Source organism: Typopeltis vanoorti, chromosome 11 (genome assembly GCF_054136105.1).
Source record: "Typopeltis vanoorti isolate ZY-2024b chromosome 11, IOZ_Tvanoo_1.0, whole genome shotgun sequence".
Classification (NCBI taxonomy): domain Eukaryota; kingdom Metazoa; phylum Arthropoda; class Arachnida; order Uropygi; family Thelyphonidae; genus Typopeltis; species Typopeltis vanoorti.
The window spans coordinates 107,572,104-107,598,656 of NC_143559.1; the positions used below are offsets into that span (position 1 = coordinate 107,572,104).

The 26,553-nt window shown below is 36.8% G+C and overlaps 1 protein-coding gene across 2 annotated transcripts in view; it reads left to right on the forward strand.

The window, feature by feature from the left end:
• The window catches only part of LOC150101918 (sin3 histone deacetylase corepressor complex component SDS3-like), a 151,808-nt gene that overhangs the window by 84,279 nt on the left and 40,976 nt on the right, over nt 1-26,553 (forward strand). For both annotated transcript variants that reach the window (XM_090400938.1, XM_090400939.1), the window contains exon 7: nt 9,233-9,266. In XM_090400938.1, coding sequence (XP_090257064.1) covers nt 9,233-9,266 — 34 coding nt within the window. The remainder of the gene's footprint in view (nt 1-9,232; nt 9,267-26,553) is intronic.

The following is a 26,553-nucleotide window of genomic DNA, read 5'->3' on the forward strand; positions in this document are numbered from 1 at the left end:
GAATACATATATCCATACGTGTGTAGAGGCTTAAGTGCTTTGAGGACATCATGTTGGAGGCTTAGTGGATTTTTTACAACACCCAAAAAGAATTAAAATAGAATTTAATACTTCCTATATTTTGTCCTAGTCACTAGGACATATACGGGGATTACAAAAACAATTAATGTAACATATACACAAATAACAAACAATACTAAGCCCAACCACGTCGGTGACACTAAAGTCCTATCTAGGTAGAGCGCCCTCTAAGGGCAGTAGTAGGTGGCCTGGAATGTAAGGTGGGAACTCTGGTGATGAGTGTTTCCCAAATCTTCGGAAGCTTAATGCAACTGTATTTATTGAGATTTGGTTGGTTTTTGAGAGCTGCTGCTTCTAAGAAAAGTCTCTCTTTCTTGAATTTGCTGTGGTGGAGCATGGTGGTTTTCTTCCATGATACCCTGTGGGTGGTGTCCAAAACATGGTCAGCCAAGCCTGAGTGGCCATAGTTGTGTTTGAAGATGTAAGACTTGTGTTCCTCTAGACGGATGGATGCTGCTCTGCCTGTCTGTCCAAAGTACGCCAGCTTACAGGAACAGGGTACTTTGTAAACTTCAGGCAGAGAGAGAGGAGGGAGCTGATCTTTCGTAGAACGGATAAGGGTAGCAAGTTTGCGGTGGGGCTTATATGCTGTGTGTAGGTTGTACTGTTTTAGTATCTTGGCTATTTTTTCGGATATGCCACGGATGTAGGGTATGGTGATGGCATTTTTAAATTCTTGTTGACGAGAAGGACGGGGAATGGGGGAGGAGTTGATTATTTTTTTGATACTGTGATCGCTGTAGCCATTGAAGAGGAAAGTGCTGTGTATGTGGTTAAGCTCAGTAGTGAGGGCAGTTCCACTGGAACAAAGATTGTGGGCTCTCTTGGTAAGAGTTTTAATAATGCCATATTGTTGAGAGGGGTGGTGGTGGGAGAGTTTGTGAATGTATCTGCCTGTGTGTGTGGGTTTTCTGTATACAGTGAAGGTAAGTGTATCATTAGGCAGGCGTGTGACTAAGGTGTCTAGGAAGGGTAAACAATTGTTCTTTTCCTTTTCCATAGTGAACTGGATTCTTGGATGTAGATTATTGAGATGACTGAGGAAGGAGTCTAATGTGTCTGGGCCATGAGGCCAAATAGAGAACACATCATCTACATATCTTAGCCAGATAGAAGGTTTGAGTGGCGCTGAGTCTATGGCTCGTTTTTCGAAATCTTCCATATAGAAATTGGCAAGGGGGGGGGGGTGAGAGGGGGGAACCCATGGCAGTTCCCTCTATCTGCTTATAGATTTTGTTGTTCCAAGAGAAATACCCAGAGCTAATGGCAAAGGAAAAGAGATCGAAGATGTCAGAGGGAAAAACGTTTTCTAAGAGAGATAAGGTGTCAATTAAGGGAATATTGCTAAACAAAGAGGAGATATCAAAGCTTACCAATATGTCTGTCTTATTCAAGGTTAAATTTTCTGTGAGGGCTTTAAAGTGGGTCGAGTTTTTTATATAGGAAGGGGACCTTCCGGTGAGGGGGATCAGAGAGTTGGCCAGCTGTTTAGATAGTCTATAGCAAGGTGCATTGGTGGCATCTACTATAGGCCTGAGTAAGGAATTGGGTTTGTGGATTTTTGGTAAACCGTATATTCGGGGGGGACGGGAGCAGAAAGGTTTAAGTTTTTTCGTGACGTCGGGGGGCCAGGAAGATACTTTTTTGAATAAGATTTTTAGTTTCTTAACTTGTGTTTTTGTGGGGTCTTGTTCTAGCGGGATGTAGGTAGCGCGATCGCGGAGGATAATGTTCATTTTACGATTGTATTCACTGGTATTAAGAATGACTGTGGCATTTCCCTTATCCGCTCTGGTGATGACGATACTTTTTTCTTTACGTAGTTTCAGGAGAGCCTTGCGTTGGGCGTATGATAAATTACTTTTTGGCAGTGAAGATGTTGGCTACGTCAAGTCTGATGATATTAGCTATCTCCGATGGTAAGCGACCGATTCCACGTTCGATGTTCACCATTACATCAAGCACCGGCACTTCCTCCGGAGTGACGGCAAAATTATGGCCGAGGCAAAGGGCGCTGAGGGCATCGTCATTGAGCCTTTTGGAAGAGAGGTTTATTACTGTCTGGAGCGGTTGAATTTGTGGTTGTGGTTTGTTTTTCACCAGGTTGCTATATTTCTTGATGTGTTTATTTTTTATTTTTTGGAATTCTCTCTGTGCGGAAGTTTCCGAAATGCAGAGAGAATCGACCAAAGTTCAGGGTTAAGAACGGTGGAGAGCTCTGAATGTAAGGAGCCAAAAATCCATTAAGCCTCCAACATGAAGAACATATATCCATACTTGAAGTAGAAAAAGCCATCAAAGGCTTGAAATGTGGAAAGGCAGCAGGAGTAGATGATATTCGACAAGAAATGATGAAGTATGGTGGTATAAAATTCTTACAGTGGCTGCACTTCATAGTTCAGAAAGAAAGCCTGGACACATGGACGAATTCCCAGTAATTCAAGTAAAGCTCTCATAGTACCCATATATAAAAAGGGAAATAAAACCGAATGTGAGAATTACAGAGGTATTTCCCTACTGAGTGTTCCTGGCAAGTTCTATGCAAGTATACTTAAGGAAACGGTTGACAAGAATTGTGGAAGAAAAGCTTGGTGAAGAACAAGCTGGATTAAGGTCAAACAGAGGCTGTCAGGATCAGATCTTCACTTTACTGCAGATAGTGGAGAAATCATGGGAATATAACATAGATCTAATTTTAACTTTTGTCGATTTGGAAAAGGCATATGATAAGGTGCTAAGAGAGAAGTTCAATATACTACAGTTAAATGTAGTCAATGGGGCATTATATCAAGCAATACTTAGTCTTTATTTGAGTTGTAAATCAACAGTTAGAATTGAAGGAAGTACAGGAAGATGGTTTAATGTTAAATCTGGTGTGAGACAAGGATGTACATTATCCCCTCTGTTATTCATTATCTATATGGATCACATTATGAAGGAAAGTGGTATTAAACCTGATATCAAAATTGGAGATGTTAATGTCAGCTCTTTGCTTTATGCGGATGATGTTATACTTCTAAATAAATCCGCTACAAGTCTGCAAGATTCTCTGACTAAATTGAATAGCTGTTGTAATAGACATGGTATGAAGGTCAGCAATAAAAAGACAAAGACAATGAAAATAGGTAGAATCATTGAAAACGTCAACTGTGTTGTGAATGGAGAACCTGTGGAACAAGTGAAACATTTCAGCTACTTAGGCACGATTTTTAGTGAAGATGGTAAATTAAATATAGAAATAGACAACAGAATCAGCAAAGCTGGTATGGTGGGAAGTCAATTGAATAAATTCATATGGAATAAGAGAGAAATTAGTCGGAACACTAAATTAGCTGTATACAAGACAGTGTTCAAACCAGTTTTAACTTGGATCTGAGAGCTGGGTCAGAAGTAAAACACTTGACCAAAGACTAGAGACCACAGATATGAGAGTCCTGAGAAAGATTAGAGGCGTGAACAGATGGCATCAATGGCAATAGCATATTAAAAATGAGGATATTAGGAAAGAACTTGACATTGTCAGCATCCAGGAATGCATTAGCAGAACTAATCTTAGGTGGTATGGTCACTTAAACAGGAAGAAAGATTAGCAAAACAAGTGTTCTCTGCCAGGTTGGAAGGAAAACGACCCAGGAGAAGACCAAGATATAGCTGGATTGATACGGTACAAAGTGCCTTAGACAATAGAAATATAAGATCTGATAATGTTGGAGTCTTGACAAGTAACAGACTGATTTGGAGGAAAATTGTAGATTGGAAGTTAGTAATGATGTAATTTTTTTCATGTAGTACTATCATATCCTGTACGTCCCTTGAGGGTAGTACATGGCAGGAATTTGATGATGATGATGTTATTCTTTTCAATATGAAATTAAATTTTATCCTACTCAAGACTAAATAGTGATCACTTCCAATTTCAAATCCTCTGTAAACTCTGGTGTCCTGCACAAGAGAGAAAACATCACTATCAACAATAACATAGTCAATGAGACTTTTCTTATTTCTTGCCTCTTCTCTCCATGTGAATTTGTGCACATTTTTATGTTGGAACATGGTGTTAATAATAACCTGTCCATGTCCTGAGCAGAAATCCAACAGGTATTTGCCATTATTACTTGCTTTGCTCTTTTTTCCAAATTTTTCCAAAATATTTTTTTCTGTCTGATAATCATTTCCAACTCTGCTATTTAGATCTCCAACAAGGACCAACTTTCCCTTTTTCATTGTGTGAGATGCTTTCTCTAAATCCCCCAAAAATTCCTCCATTAATTTTGGTAACCTTAGCAGAACCTTCTGTGGGACCATAGGCACAAATAAGTCTCATTGCCCAGTTTCCCCATTCTGATATTTGCCCACATCACTCTACTTGATGGTGTTAAAAATACAATGCTACTGTTTATTTTCCTTGATTGTCATTGCCTGAATATAACATTTTGTATTTATTGCTCAGAAAGATCTCATCAGTTTTTGTATTTTTTGTTTTAGTCATCCCTATTATGTTGATCTGGTTCTTATCTAATTCCTTAGCTAGCTCCATTTCTTTGCCATTCAGGCTTCTTATGTTGATAGTACCGATCTTTAACTTTGGTGATGTTGAGTTGGGGTGTTTTTTCAGATTTGTTCCAGTAGCTGACTTTTCGCTGTTCACCGTGGTGAAAAGAACGGGGGCCTTGTTTAAACGGGCGACGCTCCAGCCGGCATGAAATTTTGTCATGTTGTACCATCATTTTGTAATTTGGTTTAAGCCAATAAGAATTACAGTTTGGTCCGCTAAATCCCAAATTGCCAGCCCATCCTCGTTCGTTCAGTATCCAGATAGATACCCAACAGGGTGCACCACGAGAAGGTGAGGATTGGACATTAGGTCAGAAGCCTTGGTCGGTTCTCCGCATTCCTTTAAAGGCTATGTGGAGGTCTGCTCTCAGTTATACAGATTTGACCCTTAAAAGATGTGATAGGTATTTAGGCATCATACGAGAGGAGGTCCCTCCCTCAATGAGCCTGATTCATTGAGGAAGGGCCTCTTATTATAATAATAACATCAGTGGAATTAATAAGGATTCTGTTAATTATTTGTAGTTCCTATTTGATAGTGTTCATTTGATCTTGGAGTGTAATAAAGATTAACGGTAGTCTCAAGCCTTCAATTGTAAATCTTCCAGATTACAGCAGATTGAGGTGTTTTTTTTTTTTTGAAGGGAAAGTGAGGTGGATGAATTTCAATTCAAATATGAGCTTCAAATTGTTCTTTTGCCCTCCAAAATGAAAGTTGTGTTGGCATTAATTTCATATACAGTCCCTTCTCATTATAGCAAACACCACTATGACAGGCTCACCTGCTGTAGCATAGGACTTTTCAGTATTTTTTTTTTTTAAATAAAAAAGCTATTTAATAATTAAATTACTTTTTATTAAATTATCAACGGATATTTCATCTTGGTTATCAAAGCATTTTCATGGGCACAAGGATATATTCATGTGCACAACTGCTGAAAAACAAGCACAGACTATTTATTCAAAGTGGTATGATCCTGATGTTCTAACCTGTGCCCTTTATAGGAACAGTAAGAGATATCTTGAACATTCATCTGACAGTCCTCATTATGATAGTTTCCTCAATTTCTGGAAGATGAGGTAGCAGATTTATTTCATTTTGGCAAGTATTGTGGCAGATAACAAAAACAGTCACTCAGATTTGTAATTACATTCTGTATTAGAGAGGTTTTCCCTAATAGAATATGATCTGTGATCTGTGTCAGTTACATAGTTACCCTGTGTGACGTAGATGCTGGGCATTCTGTGTTCTATGTCTAATGAGTAAAAGGAAAGCAAGATTCAAATATTGTCTCTTCTTCCAGTTTGACCAAAATGGATAATGATAGCTAATTTTTGGTAAGGCTCAAAAAGAAGTCTTAATGTTATATTCTTTAAAAATATGTGGGATCTTTTTTTTTTTCCCTGAAGTGCTCTAATTTAAGGAGTATGATGGATTTTTGGTGATTTGGTTTTTGGGAAGGGTTTTGCTGAGAAGAATGTAAAGTTCTTTTTTAGGGGAGGGAGGGGTTTGCTAAACAAATGTCACAGATATGATTGGTTTCCATGAAGTCCACACATTTAGTGTGGTCTGAACAGATAGGTTTAGCTCTATTTAAGTTTTAATAACACCATACTTGTGGGAGGAGTGATGGACGAATAGTGATGGATATACCAACCATTGTGGGTAGGTTTCCTGTAGACTGAAAGTGGATAAGGATCCATTGAGTATACAGATGATCAAGGTTTAATATAGGTTAATAATTTATAAAAAGTTATTTAATTATTATTCCTAGATGCCTGTCTCCTTTTTTAAAGCAAAAACATGATAATTTGAATAAATGAATGATAATTTGCATCTAAGTATCCATACTAGGTTAGGCACAGTACCGCTATACAGGAAATTCACTATTCCAAACTTTCCACGAAACATATTTCTGTGTTCCTCTGAGTGTGCTGTGCTGTGCTGTACTGAGTGTCAGCTATAACAGGCATCATTCATTTCTTTGATAAAGAATGAGCAAAAAATCAGAACGTATACTGGAGTTACATTCATCTAAGTATCTTTGTGCCATAGTGTTCACCATGCATATCATGGTCATGCCTAAGTTAAGAGAAAAAAAAAATCCAAATGTGAATGTGTAAAGTGAGTGTGATGACATATTGCATTGAATTGCTTTATTTTACTGTAGCATGCCTTTTACAAGATCTCTGTAATTTTCACTTTCAACAGTCTCAGGGTGTGCTGGGATGTCATTAACAGGCCCAACTTTCATAAGTGCTCATTATGAGTCAATAAGGATGTTTTTTATTTTATTTTTGCATCACTTATGTAATTGTCCTTTAAATATCAGAAATTATCACCATTCTTATTATATTTTTTTTATCAGAATTTAATGTGAAACTGTGGCATGCAAACTTTTTTTTTCAGCATTTAATTAATATACTAAATAAGACACTAAACTCTGTTAAATTAGTCATGTTTTTTTATCCTCATAATGCCGTTTTAGCTCAGCTATCCTGCTTACATAAAAAAAAGCAACAGTATTTTATGACGTGAAGTGAAGCTGGTTACATACGAGGCTATCATTTGGATCATGGCAGATATTCTACAAATATTCATCATAGTTAATATACACAATATGGCAAAAAAAATAAATAAAATAATGAGACTGAATTTAAACAAACCACAATATGAACAAAGATAATAATTTTGTGCTTATCTCCTTCAAAATAATCATCAAAGGACTTGAATACTTTAGAATAACTAAATAAAAGAATACTAAAGAATAACTAAATACTTTAGAAAGCTTTAGAATAACACTTGTTATTCTAAAGCTTGCACAAGATTTAGAAAAACTAGAAACATTTTCTGCTGTAATGGTATTTAGTCATGCTGTCACATTCTTCTGAATGCAAACATTATCTAATTGGTGTCATTTCAATCTCAATTTTACATGGGGAAACAGGAAAAAAGTCTGCTAGAATCAACCAGGCCGGCCTGGTGGGCCAAGTGGTTAGCGTGTCCGCTCTCCAGCCAAGAGGCTGTGGGTTCAAATCCCACCGTGGGCATGGATGTTTTGGATTGTCCTACAGACTTTGTGTGGAAAGGGAATCTACAACCCTACCACTTATTCTAGCAGAAGACATCATTGCCAAAACCATGTGAGGTACGGCAGTGACCATACAGCATTTACGGATGTCAAATGTGAAAAAAAAAAAAAAAAGAATCAATTCAGGAAACCAAGGAGAGAGTGGTTGAGCATTGCATTGTGATTGTAAGCCAGAAATTTCTATGTTGATCACTGTGAGGAGGTAGTATTTGCTAGTAAATGTTCTTCTAGAATAAATTCCTTGGATTATTCTTTTGTGATTGAAGCCCATAATCAGCTTGGTTTTCATATGAAATTTATGGAAAATAACTTTTTTTGCTTTTGGTGAAACACTGTGATTGTTACTCTGCACTTTCTTATTTTTTAATGAGTTGGGATGTGTTTCAGGATTTGTTCCAGTTGCTGACTTTTCGCTGTTCGCCCTGGTTCCTTGGCAAAGACAATAGGGGCCTTGTTTAACTGGGCAACTCCCCAGCTGGCATGAAATTCTGTCATGTTGTGCCATCATTTTGTATTTTGGTTTAAGCCAATAAAAATACAATTTGGTTGGCTAAATCCCACATATCCAGCCCATCCTCGTTCATTCAGTATCTGGGTCGATACCTAACAGGTATCACGTAACGGGTGTATCATGAGAAGGTGAAGATTGGACATTGGGTCAGAAGCCCTGGTCAGTTCTCTGCATTTCTTTAAAGGCTATGTGGAGTTCTCTCAGTTATACAGCTTTGACCCTTAAGACCCAATTCCCATTCCAATCATCTGATAAGCAGATGTTTAGCTGTTTAGGAACATTTTTTTTTAATGAAGACTGCAAATTAAATATGGAAATAAATGTAGAAAATAAGTAAAACTGGTTTAGTGGGAAGCCAGTTGAATAAATATATGTGGAGCAAGAAAAATCAGCAAAAACACCAAGCCAGCAGTATTCAAGAAATCAGTGTTAATCTGTGGACCTGAGAGTTGGATTAGAAATAAAATATTGGAGCAAAGACTGCATATCACAGATGTAAGCATTCTGGGAAAAAATATAGAAGTTAATAGAAGGTATCACTGGCAGGATTATGTTTAAAAAAATGAATGAAAAGAAAAGAATTGGAAATTATTAAGATTTAAGAATGTGTATGCAGAGCTAATCTAAGATGGTGTGTTCACTTAAACAGAATGGGACAGGAAAGTTTAACAAAAACAGGATGGTTGGAAAAGATTTCATGATTGAATTAATATAGGTAGTAAGTTTAAATTGGATCCCAATTTGGAAGAAAATTGTTGATCAGGAACTTGCACAAAATCTTAATTGTGTTAAACTGTCATGTCTGTTACACTCCTTGAGGGTACACATCAGTAAATGATTAGATTAAACTTAACCACAAGCAAAATCTGACCTTATGTTGTAATGATCTGATTGTTATGAAATGCAAGTATAAATAATTAAAAGAAAAAACTGCTTTTTATTTAATAGTGCACAAACACAAATAGAAAAGAGAGATTTTTTTTTTTTCTTTCAGGGAAAATTGCCTGCAGGAAGCAAGAAACAAGATTGTAAGTTTTATGTAATATTTTTAATATGATTTCATAGTAATAAAAATTGCATTTTTAATATTCTTTCATAACTAGAGAAATTTGTCAGCTCTACTACATAGTTTGCATGTTTATGAAATTGAAGTAAAACAGATTATTCTCACACTACCTGATCTGAACCACAATAGTGATTTACTATCAGCCCTTATCAGTGGAGAGATTTTTCTTCCTTCATAAGATGCCACTTTCCTATTTCCAAGTTCCCAGTTCTGAAATCAAATTGCAGTTGTTTCAAAAAGTGCAAATTTTGTCTTCAGAATGTTTAAAAGACAAAGCATTTTTATCTGTACAGATTATAATAACTGTCATGAACTGTTTTTTTTCCTTTCCCCTCTAAGTAATCTAACTAGCATTTTATGACCACTTCATTTTGTATCATTTGATATTACATTTCAGTTATCATTGTTTGTTTTAACTCCTATTGAGTTGTTTTGCATAATTTTCACATTAGTGGAATTTAATGCTTGATTTGGGCACTAAACATAATTTTTTATGAAAGCTGCTTTTATGGAAATAAAAGGTTATAAAGTAAGTAGTACCAAACTGCAACAATATCAATGAAAATATACAATCATAAAGAATGAACTGTTAACAACCGTTATGGTTTATAACTACAGTAGTAGTTATAAACCATAATGCCAAATGTTATAAACAACATTTGGCTTCATTGCTCTATTTCTTTCCTTTTTCTTGTACGTAGTTTCCTTCCTCTCTTGAGGATGGTTGTCAGAATGACTACTGAAAGAGCCAATCCTTATTATATATTAGATGTCATTGTGTCAGTAAATGGTGCAATTTAAATTGTAATTGTTTAATTCCATCAGTATGCATAATTATAGAGGTATATTTACACAAACCTATGTATATGCTGTGAAACTTGCAGAATTTCATTCATAACACAACAAAGGATAATTATATTGTAAAATCAATTCTCATCATAGCAAATACTATTTATAATAAACTCACTGTAATAAACTACTGACAAATTCCATAGGTACAGTGTTATTCTAAAGAGAATTCATTATACACACTAACTATGGAACTGTTACTGAGGTCCTACAAGTTTGCTTTAATGAGAGCTGACCACAACTTATATTCCTATAAAAGCTTCATGATACAATATAGGTGGTATGTTATAGCTTGAATGAGGAATAATAATTTTTAGTACTTGACGGTACGTAATGTCCAGGGATTGTCTAGATTGGCTTTCATAACCATAATTTTTAGGATAAGGTGATTAGCTTTTGTAGATATATATTTTCGTGTTTAAATTGTGAGTATTCTCCTAGCCAATTTATCTGGTTGCAGAATAAAACACCCGAGTTTCTGGGTGAAAAATCCTGCTACTGCTATATGATACCAACTAACTTGCAAAGCTCTGATAAATGTTCTTCATTTCCTAGCGCTCAAACCCAAATCTTAACAATCAAAACACTTTGTTGAAACCAGTAAACTATAGAGGTCCATTTGAATGAGGAATAAGATGAAATTGTAAATATGAATAATTGTAAATTGTAATGAATACAATTTTTTATATTTTTACTTTATTGATTATACAAAGAATTTTGATTGTGTAGGATGAGATGTATTTCAGAAAGTTTTAATAGATATGGGAATTCCAAAATATGTTATTGAAATAATCAAATAGCTGTATATCAGCAACTTGATAGCAATAAAAATAAAAAATGATTTCAAGTAGAAATGTGGGTATACAAAGTTATATTTTAGCCCCAATTTTTTTAATATCTATGAAAAAAAATCTAACCAAATCCTGGAAGACCAGAAAGATGGATTTACTATTGGATGTATGATATTAATATGATATTGCCATTGATGTCATCTGTTCATGCCTCTAATCTTTCTCAGGACTCTCATATCTCTGGTCTCTAGTCATTGGTCAAGTGTTTTACTTTTAACCCAGCTCTCAGATCCATAAGATAAAACTGGTTTCAACGCTGTCTTGTATACAGCTAATTTAGTTTTTTGACTAATTTCTCTTTTATTCCATATAAATTTATTCAGTTGACTTCCTACCATACCAGCTTTGTTGATCCTGTTGTCTATTTCCATATTTAATTTACCATCTTAGCTGACCAAATTGTATTCTTATTGGCATAAACCAAAATACAAAATGATGTTACAACATGACAAAATTTCATGCCTGCTGGGGCGTCGCCTTGGTTAAACAAAGCCTCCCATTGCTTTCGCCAGGGAACCACGGCAAACAGCGAAAAGTCAGCTACTGGAACAAATCTGAAAACACACCCCAACTCATCATGACCAGAGTTAAAGATCAGTACTATCAACATAAGAAACCTGAATGGCAAAGAATTGCAGCTAGCTGAGGAATTAGATAAGTACCAGATCGACATAATAGGGGTGACTGAAACAAAAAAGACAAAAACTGGTGAGATCTTTCTGAGCAATAAATACAAAATATTATATTCAGGCAATGACAATCAAGGAAAAGAAGTAGTAGCCATGGTATTTAACACTAAATATGAGGCTAATCTTCTTGAATGGCAGGCAGTCTCAAGTAGAGTGATGTGGGCAAATATCAAAATGGGGAACTGGACAATGAGACTAATTTGTGCCTATGGTCACATAGAAGGTTCTTCTACTATGGTAGAAGTGGAGGAATGTTTTGAGAGTTTAGAGAAAGCAACTGACACAATCAAAAAGAAAAGTTGGTCCTTGTTGGGGATCTAAATAGCAGAGTAGGAAATGATTGTCAGACATACAAAAAATTTTGGGAAAATTTGGAGAAAAGAGCAAAGCTAGTAATAATGGCAAATACCTGTTGTTGGATTTCTGCTCAGGACATGGACTGGTTATTACTAACACCATGTTCCAACATAAAAATGTGCACAAATTCACATGGAGAGAAGAGGCAAGGTATAAGAAAAGTCTCATTGACTATGTTATTGTTGATAGTGATGTTTTCTCCCTGGTGCAGGACACCAGAGTGTACAGAGGATTTGAAATTGGAAGTGATCACTATTTAGTCTTGAGCAGGATAAAACTGAATTTCATATTGACAAGAATTAACATGTAAGAAAGTTTTAAAGCGAATAAAAGTTGAGCAGCTCTCATATGTGAACTGTACACTAAAATACACAAAGATTATTGAACAAAAAATGAAACAGTTTGAGAACGGGAACCAAATCTTGGAGATTCAGTGTCAAGCATTGAAGAAAACTCTGAATGATTCAGCCAGAGAGACATGTGTGTGAAGTTGTCTGCAAGGATAGAAAAATCAGAACTCCATGGTGGACACAGGAAGTTAAAGAGGCATTGTAGGAAAAGAAGAAAGCATATCAAAAGTTCCTGGCAAATAAGTCAGCTTGTGCTCTTAGAGAATACAGAGACAAATGTGAGAAAGCTAAACACTGTAAAACTAGCTAAACAAAAGTCATGGAAAGACTTTGGTAAGAACATAGAAAATAAATATCAGGAAGGTGGCAAAATATTCTGAGTTAAAGAGTGCTGTAAAAGGAGTTTAGAGATGGTATAGGTGACATGAAAACGGGAGAAAAAGATATCCTTGAAGTATGGAGTAATTACTTCGAAAAATTGCTAAATGAAACAACTAGTGATAGCACAGTCGTAAAAAACACTCAACAGGCATACAGTCAGGAATACATATCCATATTTGAAGTAGAAATAGCCATCCAAGGCTTGAAATGTGGAAAGGCAGCAGGCATAGATGATATTCGACCTGAAATGCTGAAGTATGGTTATAAAAGTCTTATAGTGGCTGCACTGTGTAGTTCCCGAATTCCTGATGATTGGAGCAGAGCTCCCACAGTACCCATATATGAAAAGGGAAATAAAACTGAATGTGAGAATTACAGAGGTATTTCCCTACTGAGTGTTTCTGGTAAGTTTATGCAAGTATACTTGAGAAATGGTTGAGAAGAATTGTTTTAAAAAAAGCTTGGTGAAAAAAACAAGCTGGATTAAGGTCAAATAGAGGCTGTCAGGATCAGATCTTTACTTAACGACAAATAATGGAGAAATCATGGGAATATAACAAAGATCTGTATTAAGTTTTGTCTATTTGGAAAAGGCATATGACAAGGTGTCATATGCCTTTTCCAAATATTCTCACACCACGTGTCCCTTCAGAAAAGGCATATGACAAGGTGTCATATGCCTTTTCTGAAGGGACACGTGGTGTGAGAGTGTTGGACCTGGTTATTGGTTCAGAGGTTATATGCATAAGTAAGGTGTCCTCGTTACCTCCAGTTGGTGAAAGCGATCATGTGGTATTGACTTGGGAGGTTGCAAAATCTGTGGATTTTTCTATTAAGAAGGGGTATGTACGGAACTACAGATTAGGCAATTATAACAAGCTTCGGAGTGAGCTTGCAGCCATCCCATGGCAGAACATATTGCAAGGGAAAGATGTTAGCAGTGCTTGGGATAAAATCAGCGGGTATCTGAGGAAAGCAATATCAGATTGTGTCCCCATGGTCAGGAGGTCAAACAAGGCAGGCATTAGATGGATGAGCAGTAGTATCAAGCTTGAACTGCAAAAAAAGAAAATGTTATGGAGAATTTACAAGGAGAAAGGCGATCAGGACACCCATGAGCAGTACAAGGCTCAAGCTAGGAAGGTTACCAGCATAGTAAGAAAAGCTAAATCAGATTATGAGAAGACCTTAGCCAAAGAGATCAAGGGTAATCCCAAAGGATTCTTCCGCTATGTGGCAAGTAAGAGGAAGAATGACTTCGGAAGGTTAACCTTAGTGGGTGCTGATGGTATTGAGGTGACAAAATCAGATGTAATAGTCGAGTTACTGAGTGATCACTTTTCAAAAGGCTATCACCCAAGTGAGGATATCTCTATACCTGTAGCAATACCTAATGTGAGAATTGAAGCTAAAGAATCAGAGGTATTAAATATATTGCAAAACTTAAATGCAAACACTGCAGTAGGCCTAGATGGAATATCAGCTCGTGTGTTGCGTGAATGTGCAAATGAATTGTCAACCCCTCTTACTTGGATATTTAATTTAAGTTTGAACTCTGGTATGGTCCCTAGGGAGTGGAAGTTAGGCAAAGTGGTTCCTTTGCATAAGGGTGGCTCTAAAACTGCGGTATTAAATTACAGACCAATCACCATCTCAGGAGTAGTGGTAAAAGTATTGGAAAAGTTGGTTAAAGAAAAAATTCAAGAATGGGTGGATCAGGATGCCAACATGGTTTTGTTAAAGGTAGATCCTGCCTTAGCAATCTATTAACTACTCATAATAGAATAACATCTGAGTTGGACAAAGGAACTGGCTACACAGTGGTACTTCTGGATTTTGCTAAGGCTTTTGACAGGATACCCCATAGAACACTGTTACGCAAATTGGAGCAGATGGGAATGGATATTAAATTGGTGATATGGATAGGAGAATGGCTCAGGGAGAGATACCATAAGGTGGTGTATGGAGGAGCCGAGTCCAGAATGAGGCAGGTGACCAGTGGTGTGCCTCAGGGCTCTGTGCTTGGGCCAATGTTGTTTAATTTGTATATAAATGATATAGGAAACGGCTTAAAGGGAGATATTCAGTTGTTTGCTGATGATGCAAAGTTGTGTAGTGCAATAAAAAATCAAGCTGATGTTGAAAGTTTGCAGGAAGATTTAAATAAGCTGGTAAAATGGGCAAAAGAAAATGGATGTCAGTTCAATGTGGAAAAGTGTAAAGTCATGCATTTTGGTATTAAAAGATTACCAGCTGTGTACTACATCGATGGAAAGATACTCCAAGAGATTGATGAGGCTAGGGACTTAGGGGTATTGGTAGATAGGGAGATGAAGTTCAGAGGACACATTGCTAAGGTGCCAAGATTGCACATAGGATTACTTGGTTGTTGAGGAACACACTGACATCCAGAGATAAAGAGGTTATTATTCCTCTTTATAAAGCATTGATACTTTCACATTTGGATTACTGTGCTCAGGTCTGGTCACCTGGATTCCTTGGAGATGAGGAGGCTGTGGAGAGGGTTCAGAGAAGAGTGACCAAGTTGGTGAGTGATATAAAAAATGCTCCCTACGTTGATAGATTGAGAGCTTGTGGATTGCAGAGATTGGTTGATAGGCAAAGAAGAGGGGATATGATAGAAACATTCAAATTACTAAAAGGCTTTTATAGGATTGATGCAGGGGAAATGTTTCAGCTGTGTGATAGTGATGGAAGAACAAGAGGTCATCTCTGGAAATTAAAGAAGAGTGTGGTTAACAAAGGTGTCAGAACAAGGTTTTTTGCCTGGAGGGTGGTGAATGAGTGGAATTCATTGCCTGACTTAGTTGTGAGCTCTTTGTCTGTAAATGAATTCAAGAAGAGATATGACAGATATGATAGAAACATTCAAATTACTAAAAGGGTTTTATAGGATTGATGCAGGGGAAATGTTTCAGCTGTGTGATAGTGATGGAAGAACAAGAGGTCATCTCTGGAAATTAAAGAAGAGTGTGGTTAACAAAGGTGTCAGAACAAGGTTTTTTGCCTGGAGGGTGGTGAATGAGTGGAATTCATTGCCTGACTTAGTTGTGAGCTCTTCGTCTGTAAATGAATTCAAGAAGAGATATGACAGATATTGGGTCTCCCACGATGAGTCTACTGACTCCATGGAGATACCCGTAATAATAATAATAATAATAATCTCAATTACAACTACAATTACAACTCAAATAAAGACTAAGCAATGCTTATTCTTTATTTGAGTTGTAAATCAGCAATTAGAGTTGAAGGAAGTACAGGAAGATGGTTTAATATTAAATCTGGTGTGAGACAATGATGTACATTATCCCCTCTGTTATTCATTATCTATATGGATCACATTATGAAGGAAACTGGTATTAAACATGATATCAAAATTTTCGTTGTTTTTGTCTTGTTGTTGCTGACCTTCATACTATATTTATTACAACAGTTATTCAATTTAGTCAAGGAATCTTGCAGACTTGTAGCAGATTTATTTAGAAGTATAACATCATCTGCATAAAGCAAAGAGCTGACATTAACATCTCCAATTTTGATATCAGATTTAATACCACTTTCCTTCATAATGTGAATCCATATAGATAACGAATATGAGAATATGAGTAATAATGAGGGGATAATGTACATCCTACATTATCCCCTCTTATGTTAAATCTGACACCAGATTTAACATTAAACCATCTTCCCACACTTCTTTCAATTCTAACTGCTGACTTACAACTCAAATAAAGACTAAGTATTGCTTGGTACCATACAACCAACTGCAGCATTTTGAATAGCTTCTCACCTTGGCATATTTGTCCAAATCTACAAAACTTAAATACAGATCTTTGTTATACTCCCATGATTTCTCAACTATTTGTTGTAAAGTGAAAACCTGATCCTGACTGCCTCTATTTGGCCTGAATATCCAGATTGTTCTTCACCAAGCTTCTCTACTACCATCCTTCTCAACTGTTTCTCAATTATAATAGCGTAAATCTTACCAGGAATGCTCAATGGAGTAATACCTCTAATTCTCACATTTAGTTTTATTTCTCTTTTTATATATGGGTACTATGAGAGCTCTACTCCAATCATTTGGAATTTGTCCCTCTGAACTATGCAGTGCAGCCACTTTAAGATATTTATACCTCCATACTTAAGCATTTCTAGTCAAATATAGTCTGTGAAGATACAGTACTTATGTATGCAGATAATACAGTACTTACAGACAGTAGTGAAAAACTGAAATCTTTATTTGGAAGAATTGAAAAAGTAAGTATCACGTTGAACTTAAAACCAAATATATGAAACTGACCAATAAGCTTTTTCCTAGTAAAGTTCCTTTCATTTTGGAAAGGAACTTTACTAGGTTATTTTTTGCTGTCCATATTAATTTTGATATGTTTATTTCAATGCTCTGAATGCAATGGTAAAGCTGGATATTTCATTGAAAGGCCCACTCATTAATTGTATCATCATCATTCCTTCAATTCTAATTGTGCCTGAATAGCTGAAAAATTTTACTTGTTTTATAGGATCTCCATTCAAAAAGCAGCTGAAGTTTTGTCCCTGCCTATTTTCATAGTTTTGGTGTTTTTATTGCTGATTTTTCTTTCAAATTTGTTATGGTGGTTGTTCAACTTAGAGAATCCTGGCAATTGCACTATATGTGTATAGAAGTACAACATAATCTGCATCAAGCAAAGAGCTAAGTTTGACACCCCCCCGATTTTGCTTTTGCATCAAGCCATCATCCTGTATTTCCTTCATTTCTAAGTGCTGACTGACAACTTAAATGTCGGTGTCGTGAGGAGCTGAAGGATCTTCCTCAGCCATAGCCAAGTTAGCCAGTCTTGGGGGTGGATAGTAGGGTTTTTTCTCCATTTTATCCTGGGGTTTTTCATCCCGCAAAGCAGACAAACTGGCCTTGAGAACTCAACACTACAGGACATGGGATACACTGAGGCGTAGGTCTGACCACCTTATCCTGTGAACGGTTTGAGGTCCGATGATTAATAAACCCTCGACACCGCAAGGTAAAAGGAGGAAAGGAAGATGAGATGAGATGAAAAGCATTTCTTTGTGCAACTTGTATGGCTTTTCCAGATCTACAAAACTTTATTGAGTACAAATCCTTTTCATATTTCCATGATTTCTCAACTTAAAGTGAAAAATCTGATCTTGTCAGCCTCTATTTGGCCTGAACCCAGCTTGTTCTTCTCTGAGTTTCTCTTCCACGATCTTTTTCAACCTCTTTTCAAGTATGTTTACATAAATTTTACCTGGAACACTAACCAGAGAAATTCCTCAAATTCTCACCTTCAGCTTTATTTCCTTTGTTATAGATGAGAACTACGAGAGCTCTACTCCTATCATCTGGAATTTGACCTTCTGACCAAGCCCTCTGAATTATGCAGTGTAGCCACTGCAAACTCTTATGCTACCATATTTGAGCTATTTTGGTTGTCTACTCCAGCTACACTTTCACATTTCAAGTTTTTGACAGCTTTTAATACCTCAAATATTGTGATATGTACTCCTGTTTGCATTCTCTTGAAAATTTTCTGTTATGGTCACTGCTTGTTTCATTTAACATTCTTTCAATGTAATTACTCCCAACATCCAGGATATCTTTATTTTCAGTTTTCATGTCATTTTTATCACGTGATTCATTGCTTAGCTACTTTCACATGCAGCTTAGTTCTCTTATATTTTTCTGTGTTCTTTTAGGTCATCTGCTGACTTATTTGCTAGGAATTTTTGGTATGATTTCTTTTTTTTACAGGACTGCTTCTTTAACTTCTTTTGTCCACCATAGCATTTTTATTTTTCTATCCTTGCAGACAACTTTACTATGTGCCTTCTTAGCTGAATCAGTGTTTTTTTTCAGAATTTGCCACAGCCTCCATGGTCTGGTTCTTGTTTTCTGTTTCATTCTTTCTTGAGTAATGTTTGTATAGCTGAATCTACAAATCGATAAAAACATGGTCTACAAATTGCAGTAATCCTTAATATTTTCATATATTTATCATCGCGCAACTTAAAAATCAAATTTTATCTTTGTTAAATTTGTGTCTGCCCGTATCGGGCATGTAGTGATAAGTAGCAAATTTATGTTAAGGGAAATACCCATTAGCATGCATGTACATCAATTGTTTACCGTATAAAGTGTTAATTATTGTTGAACATTGTCTTTGTTTTCTGCCAGGAGAGCGCATTAAAAATCATAAGTGTGTTAATCTCAAGCTGAGCACTTTATTTTCTGGTGAGTTACATACAATATGTAATGCTTTTTTTATGTAAAAAAATTATTTTTATAGTAATGGCCACATAGAGGGCTTTTGCGATATAGTTGAAAACGAAATTAGTGAATTAATTGATGAGGAAATAGATTTAAATGAGGAGAAACTGGTACAATTAATACATGACGTCGAACCAAATGGCGAAAAAAGTTCTACTGAAGATTCTGATTGTGATGAATCCGTTAAAAAATTCAGTTTAAAGAAATTAGCAGAAGGATTGGACTTGGCAAGAAAGTTAGGAAGCTATTTTACGGATAATGATCCCTCATTGGAGCTCTCCGGAAAATTTACAAGACAATAGGATATTTGTTTAACTCCATACTATGAACTTAAAAAATTGCAGCATAGTGGTAAGCAAGGTCTAATTACTGACTTCTTGATAAATAAACCAGCCGAAATATGCAATGAGAATAATACAAATGAATTCCAAGAGATTTCAAGTGATGACGACTTCCGGCCACTCGTAAATAAAGAACATCTACAAGATGTTCGTTTTGAAGACAGTGATGATGATTAAAATATGCACGTTATTATGTGCAATGAAGTTTACGTACAATTTGTAATTTTATAAATTTATACTATATATTTGTTTTTTAGTTTATATGTTTTCTTAACTTACATGATTACAAGAATTAAATAAAAATATTTTTTGTTGGGTATGTCATTGTTGTTTATATAATTAAAAAAAAACGCTTTTGGAACATAACCCTACTTTTTCTATGTGATCTGAGTCTCACATAACGCAGCATTTCTGTGGAACCTAACATCCGCGTTATACGAGGGTTACCTGTACTTATCTAATTCCTCAGCTAGCTCCATTTCTTTGCCATTCAGGCTTCTTATGTTAATAGTACCGATCTTGATCTCTGGTGATGTTGAGTTGGGGTGTGTTTTTGAGATTTGTTCCAATAGCTGATTTGCCCTGGTTCCCTGGCGAAAACAACAGGGGCCTTGTTTAACTGGGCAACTCCCCAGCTGGCATGAATTTCTATCATGTTGTAGCATAATTTCTATCTTTTGGTTTAAGCCAATAAGAATACAATTTGGTCGGCTAAATCCCAAATTGTCAGCCCATCCTCGTTCGTTCAGTATCCAGGTAGATACCTAATAGGATGCACCACTAGAAGGTGAGGATTGGACATTAGGTCAGAAGCCCTGGTCGGTTCTCTGCATTCCTTTAAAGGCTATGTGGAGGTCTCCTCTCAGTTATACAGCTTTGACTCTTAAGCATCCCCGTATATTTTTCCTTTCCATGTGAAATAGCCAGCAGGTACTATAGACCTGAATAATTGAATATGTCTAGAGTGAAATGAGACTATCAAATCAATTTACTCAGTTAGTGGTACATTAATAAATTGAAGTGATATCAAAGCTAAGCATTATGTTTAAAATTTTTAGGATATTTTAATATAGTTTTAAAATAAACAGAGGAAGAGTTACCTGTGAACAGAACAAGTGATTTAGCAAGTTTGTGTATAGGACTGTGTACTGTATGGAGCACCAGAATTCACCATTGGTGAATTTTGGTGCTTCATTATTCTGGATTGCTTTACATAAAAAAATTTCAACCTAACTTTTTCCTCTTTTGGGCAAGATGTGACTTTCTTCAGTAATTTAAAAACTTTATTCCTTTGTGTATATTAGTAGTATCTTGCCTTGTAATTTTTTAAGTAGAATAATCTTGTAGAAGATTATGCAATTTTGTTATCATATTCAGTTTAATTCATTATAACAGTAGCGTGATCTTTATCTACTTTAGTTATAACAGGAGGTAGGACATTCAGCTGACATCATTTCCAGTTTTAATGGGAGTAGCTGCAAAGTTGCCACCTTTATTTTAACTGTTTCCTCCATTTAAGGTTATGATAATGAGTTGCTTCACCCTGAGAACATGCAATTCATCACTTATCATGAATAACACTCAGTGGTGTAGCTAAAGCTTTTGCTGCTTGTGGTTTGAGTTCCCTGAGTTTGCTGCCATTCTCAATACACACCAAAAATACTACAAAAAGTCAAAACGACGTATAGGGAAATAAATTAAAACACTATGTTTATTTTTGAAGTAAAACTTTAATTTCAACATTCTAAAATGTTATTTTTCTTGCTTTTCTGTTAAGAAAATCTTCAATGACACTGGCAAAGTCTATTTCATATTAATGTAGGTAATTCTTAATCACTTTTAATTTAGAAAAACTCCTCTCATAACTAGCAACACTTACAGCAGTTGAGGAAAATTCGCAGTAGTATTACAATATTTGAAAATGAGTTCTTGAGAGTGTATTTTAGAATTAACTGCAAAAGTTCAAAAAGGTTCAAAGTGCCATTCCCCCCCCAGCTATGCCTCTGGTAACACTCCACTACCACATTTACCTTCCCTGTCCTGCAAAAAATATGCTATAACCTTTGATTTTTGTCCCTTTTACAACATTCTCCTGTTAACCAAGTTTCACTGATACCAGCAGTCTTTGAAGAGACTGAGTCAATCAACGCCACATACTCATTTCCTTTATTTCAAATGTTATGTTCCTAGCATTCATTTGTATACAGAAAAAACAGTGTATTGCCAGCATTCTTATAGCCATTATTACTCACCTCATACTCTGCCTGGCTCTGTAATATAGTGTACACCCCCCCCCCTCATTTCTCCAATGACTATCCCCTACATGAGCCCATACCCTGCAATGTTCCACCTGTGCAATTCTAGTTTTCCCATCCCGACACACTCACTTGCCCAGAAAACAAGTCTCTCCAAATGCTTGTGCCCTTCTGCATTCAAATGCAGTCCATCTCTTGCATACCGCTCCCTTCTATCCTCAAACATACTACACACATCCACATATTCCAGATCCTTTTTCCTGCACATTTTTACTATCATCTGCAGAATAGAGTGCCATAGGAGTGCTTGCTTGACAGAATGATAGAGAGTGGCAGTGAAGAGGGTGAAAGTGTGGAAGAGAAAGTATGTCTCACACTCTATGCCGGCCTGGGTTGGCCGAGTGCTTAGCGTATCCACTTTCCAGCCAAAAGGCTGTGGGTTCGAATCCCGCCGCGGGCATGGATGTTTGTGATTGTCTGTGAAAATGGTGGTGGTGGTTGGTGGTAGATGGCACTTATATAGATGATGAAGGTAGTTGCAATTAGTGGAGTGGCGGAGACGGAGAGCTGTAGAGTATGTGCCCCTCCCTCGATGAGTCCTTGGACTCCCTGGAGGTGTTATGTAATAATAATCTCATTCGTCATTGCTGCTCTTTTCCTCTACTCCGTATTATCATACCAGAGCAACACACTCATTATCTTTCTTCTGACACATTTCCACTGCACTATGTCTAATATCCACCTCAAATCTCGTGCTACATTATTCAATCTATCTCTCAGGTCATTTGTCCCAGCCATTACTCTCATCTCTTCACTGCCACTCTATCATTCTACCAGGCAAGCACTCCTCTGGCACTCTATTCTGCAGATCCCAAATCATAGAATCTCCACACACAACACTCCAAATAGATCATTTATCCTTCTCTCACTGTCATTATCGACTCTTACAGCTTCCAATCTCTCTTTCTCCCCCCCCCCCTTCCACTCACCTCTCTATCTCTTGCTTCCACTGTCTCTCCAATTCTCTCGTCTTGCTCTCTGATGCTGTTCTCTTACACCTACCCTTGTTCCTCTCACACTAGCCAGCCTCTCTATCCTCCCAAGATCATTCACCCTTCTCAACTCAGTCTTCATTCCTTCAATCTCAGCAGTTCTGTTTCTCTTTCAATTGTTTATGCACACATTCATGGCCATCAGACAGACTGTCTCCATCCACTAAACTACCCAAGGATAAATCTCTGTGTAGGTTTTTAACATTCTCTTCATCCTCCAACACACTACTGGCATCCACAAACTGAAAATCACCCATTTCTGAAGCACTATCTCTGCTGCCAATAAATCCTGAGATCGAGACACTCATGTCTCTTATATTTTGGCAATGTTACATTGCCATCTTCAGGGATCACAAAACAATGATACGTTGCACTCAGGCACTCACGCTGAGCAAATAAGGCTGAAGAAAGGCAACAGAAGTCGATCCTAGAGTCCTAAATGATGCCCCCAATGGGCTAAATTGGGTTGTCTTGGCCTTTGGGTTGACAATCTTAGAATATATCCTTCCCAAATTTGCCACAGTCTCATGCACCCAAATTTGTTGAGGTTTGGAAAGTTTTTCAGAGCTGAGACAGATTCCCTTTCAGAGTCCACTTTATTACACCACAGCAAATACAAGTATGAAAGACTATTCCTTGAATCTGCCTCAGCTTGAAAAACTTTCCAAACCAATAAATTTGGGTGCACGAGACTGCCTCAAATTTGGGAAGCATACATTCTAAGCTTGTCACCCCAATTTAGCCCACTAGCAGGCATCGTTTAGGAATCTAGGGTCGACTTCTGTTGTCTTTCTTCAGCCTCATTTGCTTAGTGTGAGCGTCACATATCGTTGTTTTGCGATCCCTGAAGATGGTAATGTAACATTGCCAAAATATAGGTAGTTATTAAAGCTATGATAAAGATGAAAGTAACTCATAAGCCATTTGACAAATTTCCACATGACAGTTGGTGTTCAAATTGTTGGAAATGGGATGGGATGGGAAAGAGATTAGAGAGAGAGATCCAGTATATATTAGTGAACTGTGTATGGGGAAAGTATTGTGTCCTAGAAGAGAAAGAAACAAGTTCTGTTTTAAGGTCATTGTTTGTGTCAGTGATATCATATGCAAGCAATAGCAAGTATGCAGTTACTTACATATGATGCAAAGTTGAGGAGAATTTAGGGGTTGAAATAAATATCCAAAGAACAAATCCTTTATTGATTCACAGACATTCTGGAATAGAATGAAATATTTCTTTATAAACATATTTCTGTTCTACTAAAACAATTGATTTTTAGGTTCTGAAATATCTATCTTTAATGATTCAAATTAAGTGGATATTGAATCCAATATTATTTCCCCCATTTTGTTATTATTACCCCACAACATTATTTCCCCCACTTAATTTGAATGATTTTGCATTGCCGAAGCGAAGCCTTTTGGCTCTCTTTTTCAGTATCTTTGATTTAATCCAGATGAGTGAAATTTTTTTTTCGCTCTGATAAATCATTTCTGTTTGGAGCAAAAAAAAATTTTACTCTTAGAAAATATTGCTCTGTCTGAAAACATTACACACAAACACACAAATTCTTAAATTAATCCTGAATAGTGAATAAATATAAATTTATACACACACAGTTTTGCCATAAATTCTGTTACAACTTCACAGCATTGCGCTGTCCACAGAATTGTACGAGCCCAGTTCTGTTAGTGGCACTGTACACAGCTAACATTTGTGTGTTTATCAGTAGAGAGTTGTCTAGCAGTATGGGTTAACATGTAGTGAGGAGATTGAGAACCATGTAGCTGTAATAACTTCACAAGATTGGAATGCAGCCACCAGTTATTTGCAACACGCTAAAAACTCAGGATCAGTGGGATGTTTGTGTATCGGACTGGTAGCTGTTATAATGATGCAAAAGACATATTTGCCAAAGAACAAGTCAACCACACTGCATTAGGATGCAAGAGCTTGTGAGGGCTGTGAAGCCACACCGCCACCATAATCCTGGAAGGCTGCAAAAAGTAATGTCATGAGAGACAAATGATGTCATCATCTCTCTCTGCGAGAGATGATATTGTTCACTTAATTTGGCAGAGAACAATGTCACGTGTACTAACTGATAACCTGGGGGTGAGAACGTATCGTTCTACTGGACACTTTTTAACACCACCTCACAACTTATGCTGCAGAGGGTGATAAAATCAAAGGTACTTCTCCAGTGGTAAGAAGATTTTCACCATTGAAGAGTCATTTAACCGTCAAAACGATTGGGTATCTGCCCCAAATGGTCACACAGCACGTGCCATAGCACCCAGGATTCAGAGATTATCACCCCGTGTCAGTGATGGTTTGGTGGGACAGTGATGTATCATGGTATCCAAGTTGCATTTCTTCAAGAAAAGGGTCAGAAATTCTGCCAAAGTGTATCAAGACACCATGCTGGAATATATGGTATGGTCCCCTGAACAACAACATGTTTCACAGTAGGCAGCGGACCTTCCAATGGGACTCATCTCCTGCACACAAGGCAAGATACCACACAACAGTGGTTGGAGGCAAATGTGTCCAACTACATATCACCATCTGATTGGCCTTCTGGAAGCCTGATCTGAATCTGTTGGACTTCAAATTGTGGTTGGAGCTTGAGAGAGTAGCTTGCAAGAAATGACACTAGCATAACCATCCTGAAGATAGATTTGGAGTGAGCAGTGGCAGCATTTCCGACTGTGGCCTCGCAGACTTTGTGCAAAGGCAAAAGGGAGACATCTTGAACATTGAATGCTGCTATACGTGCATTATACATGTGGTTTGTGTTTGAAAGTTGTAAATAATTTGCTGATAGATTAAAAGTTTATGCACTGTTCAAGTTGTTAGAGTTTTTATGGCTAACTAGGTATATATACAAGTACACACAATTTTTAAATTAATCCTGAATAGCCAATAAATGAGTAAATATATATATATATAGGAATCAAACCTTGGAGATTCAGTGGCAAACTCTGAAGGAAACATTGATTGATTCTGCCAGAGAGGCATGTGGTGAGGTTGTGTGCAAAGATAAAAAAATCAGAACTCCCTAGTGGACACAGGAAGTTAAAGAGGCAGTGAAGGAAAAGAAGAAAACATATCAAAAGTTCCTGGCAAATAAGTCATCTTTTACTCTTACAGAATACAGAGACAAATGTAAGAAAGCTAAACAGTGTGTAAAACTAGCTAAACAAAAGTCATGGGAGGACTTTGGCAAGAATATAGAAAATAAATATCAAGAAGGTGGCAAAATATTCTGGAGGTTGTTGAAGAAGCTTAGGAATGGAGGAAAGAGTGCTGTAAAAGGAATTAGAGATGATAAAGGTGAAATGAAAACAGGAGAAAAAGATATCCTTGAAGTATATAAGTCATCTTTTACTCTTACAGAATACAGAGACAAATGTAAGAAAGCTAAACAGTGTGTAAAACTAGCTAAACAAAAGTCATGGGAGGACTTTGGCAAGATTATAGAAAATAAATATCAAGAAGGTGGCAAAATATTCTGGAGGTTGTTGAAGAAGCTTAGGAATGGAGGAAAGAGTGCTGTAAAAGGAATTAGAGATGATAAAGGTGAAATGAAAACAGGAGAAAAAGATATCCTTGAAGTATGGAGTAATTACTTTGAAAAACTGCTAAATGAAACAAGCAGTGATGACAGCACAGTGATAAAAAACACTGACCAGGCATGCAGTCAGGAATACATATCCATACTTGAAGTAGAAAAAGCCATCAAAGGCTTGAAATGTGGAAAGGCAGCAGGAGTAGATGATATTCGACCAGAAATGCTGAAGTATGGTGGTA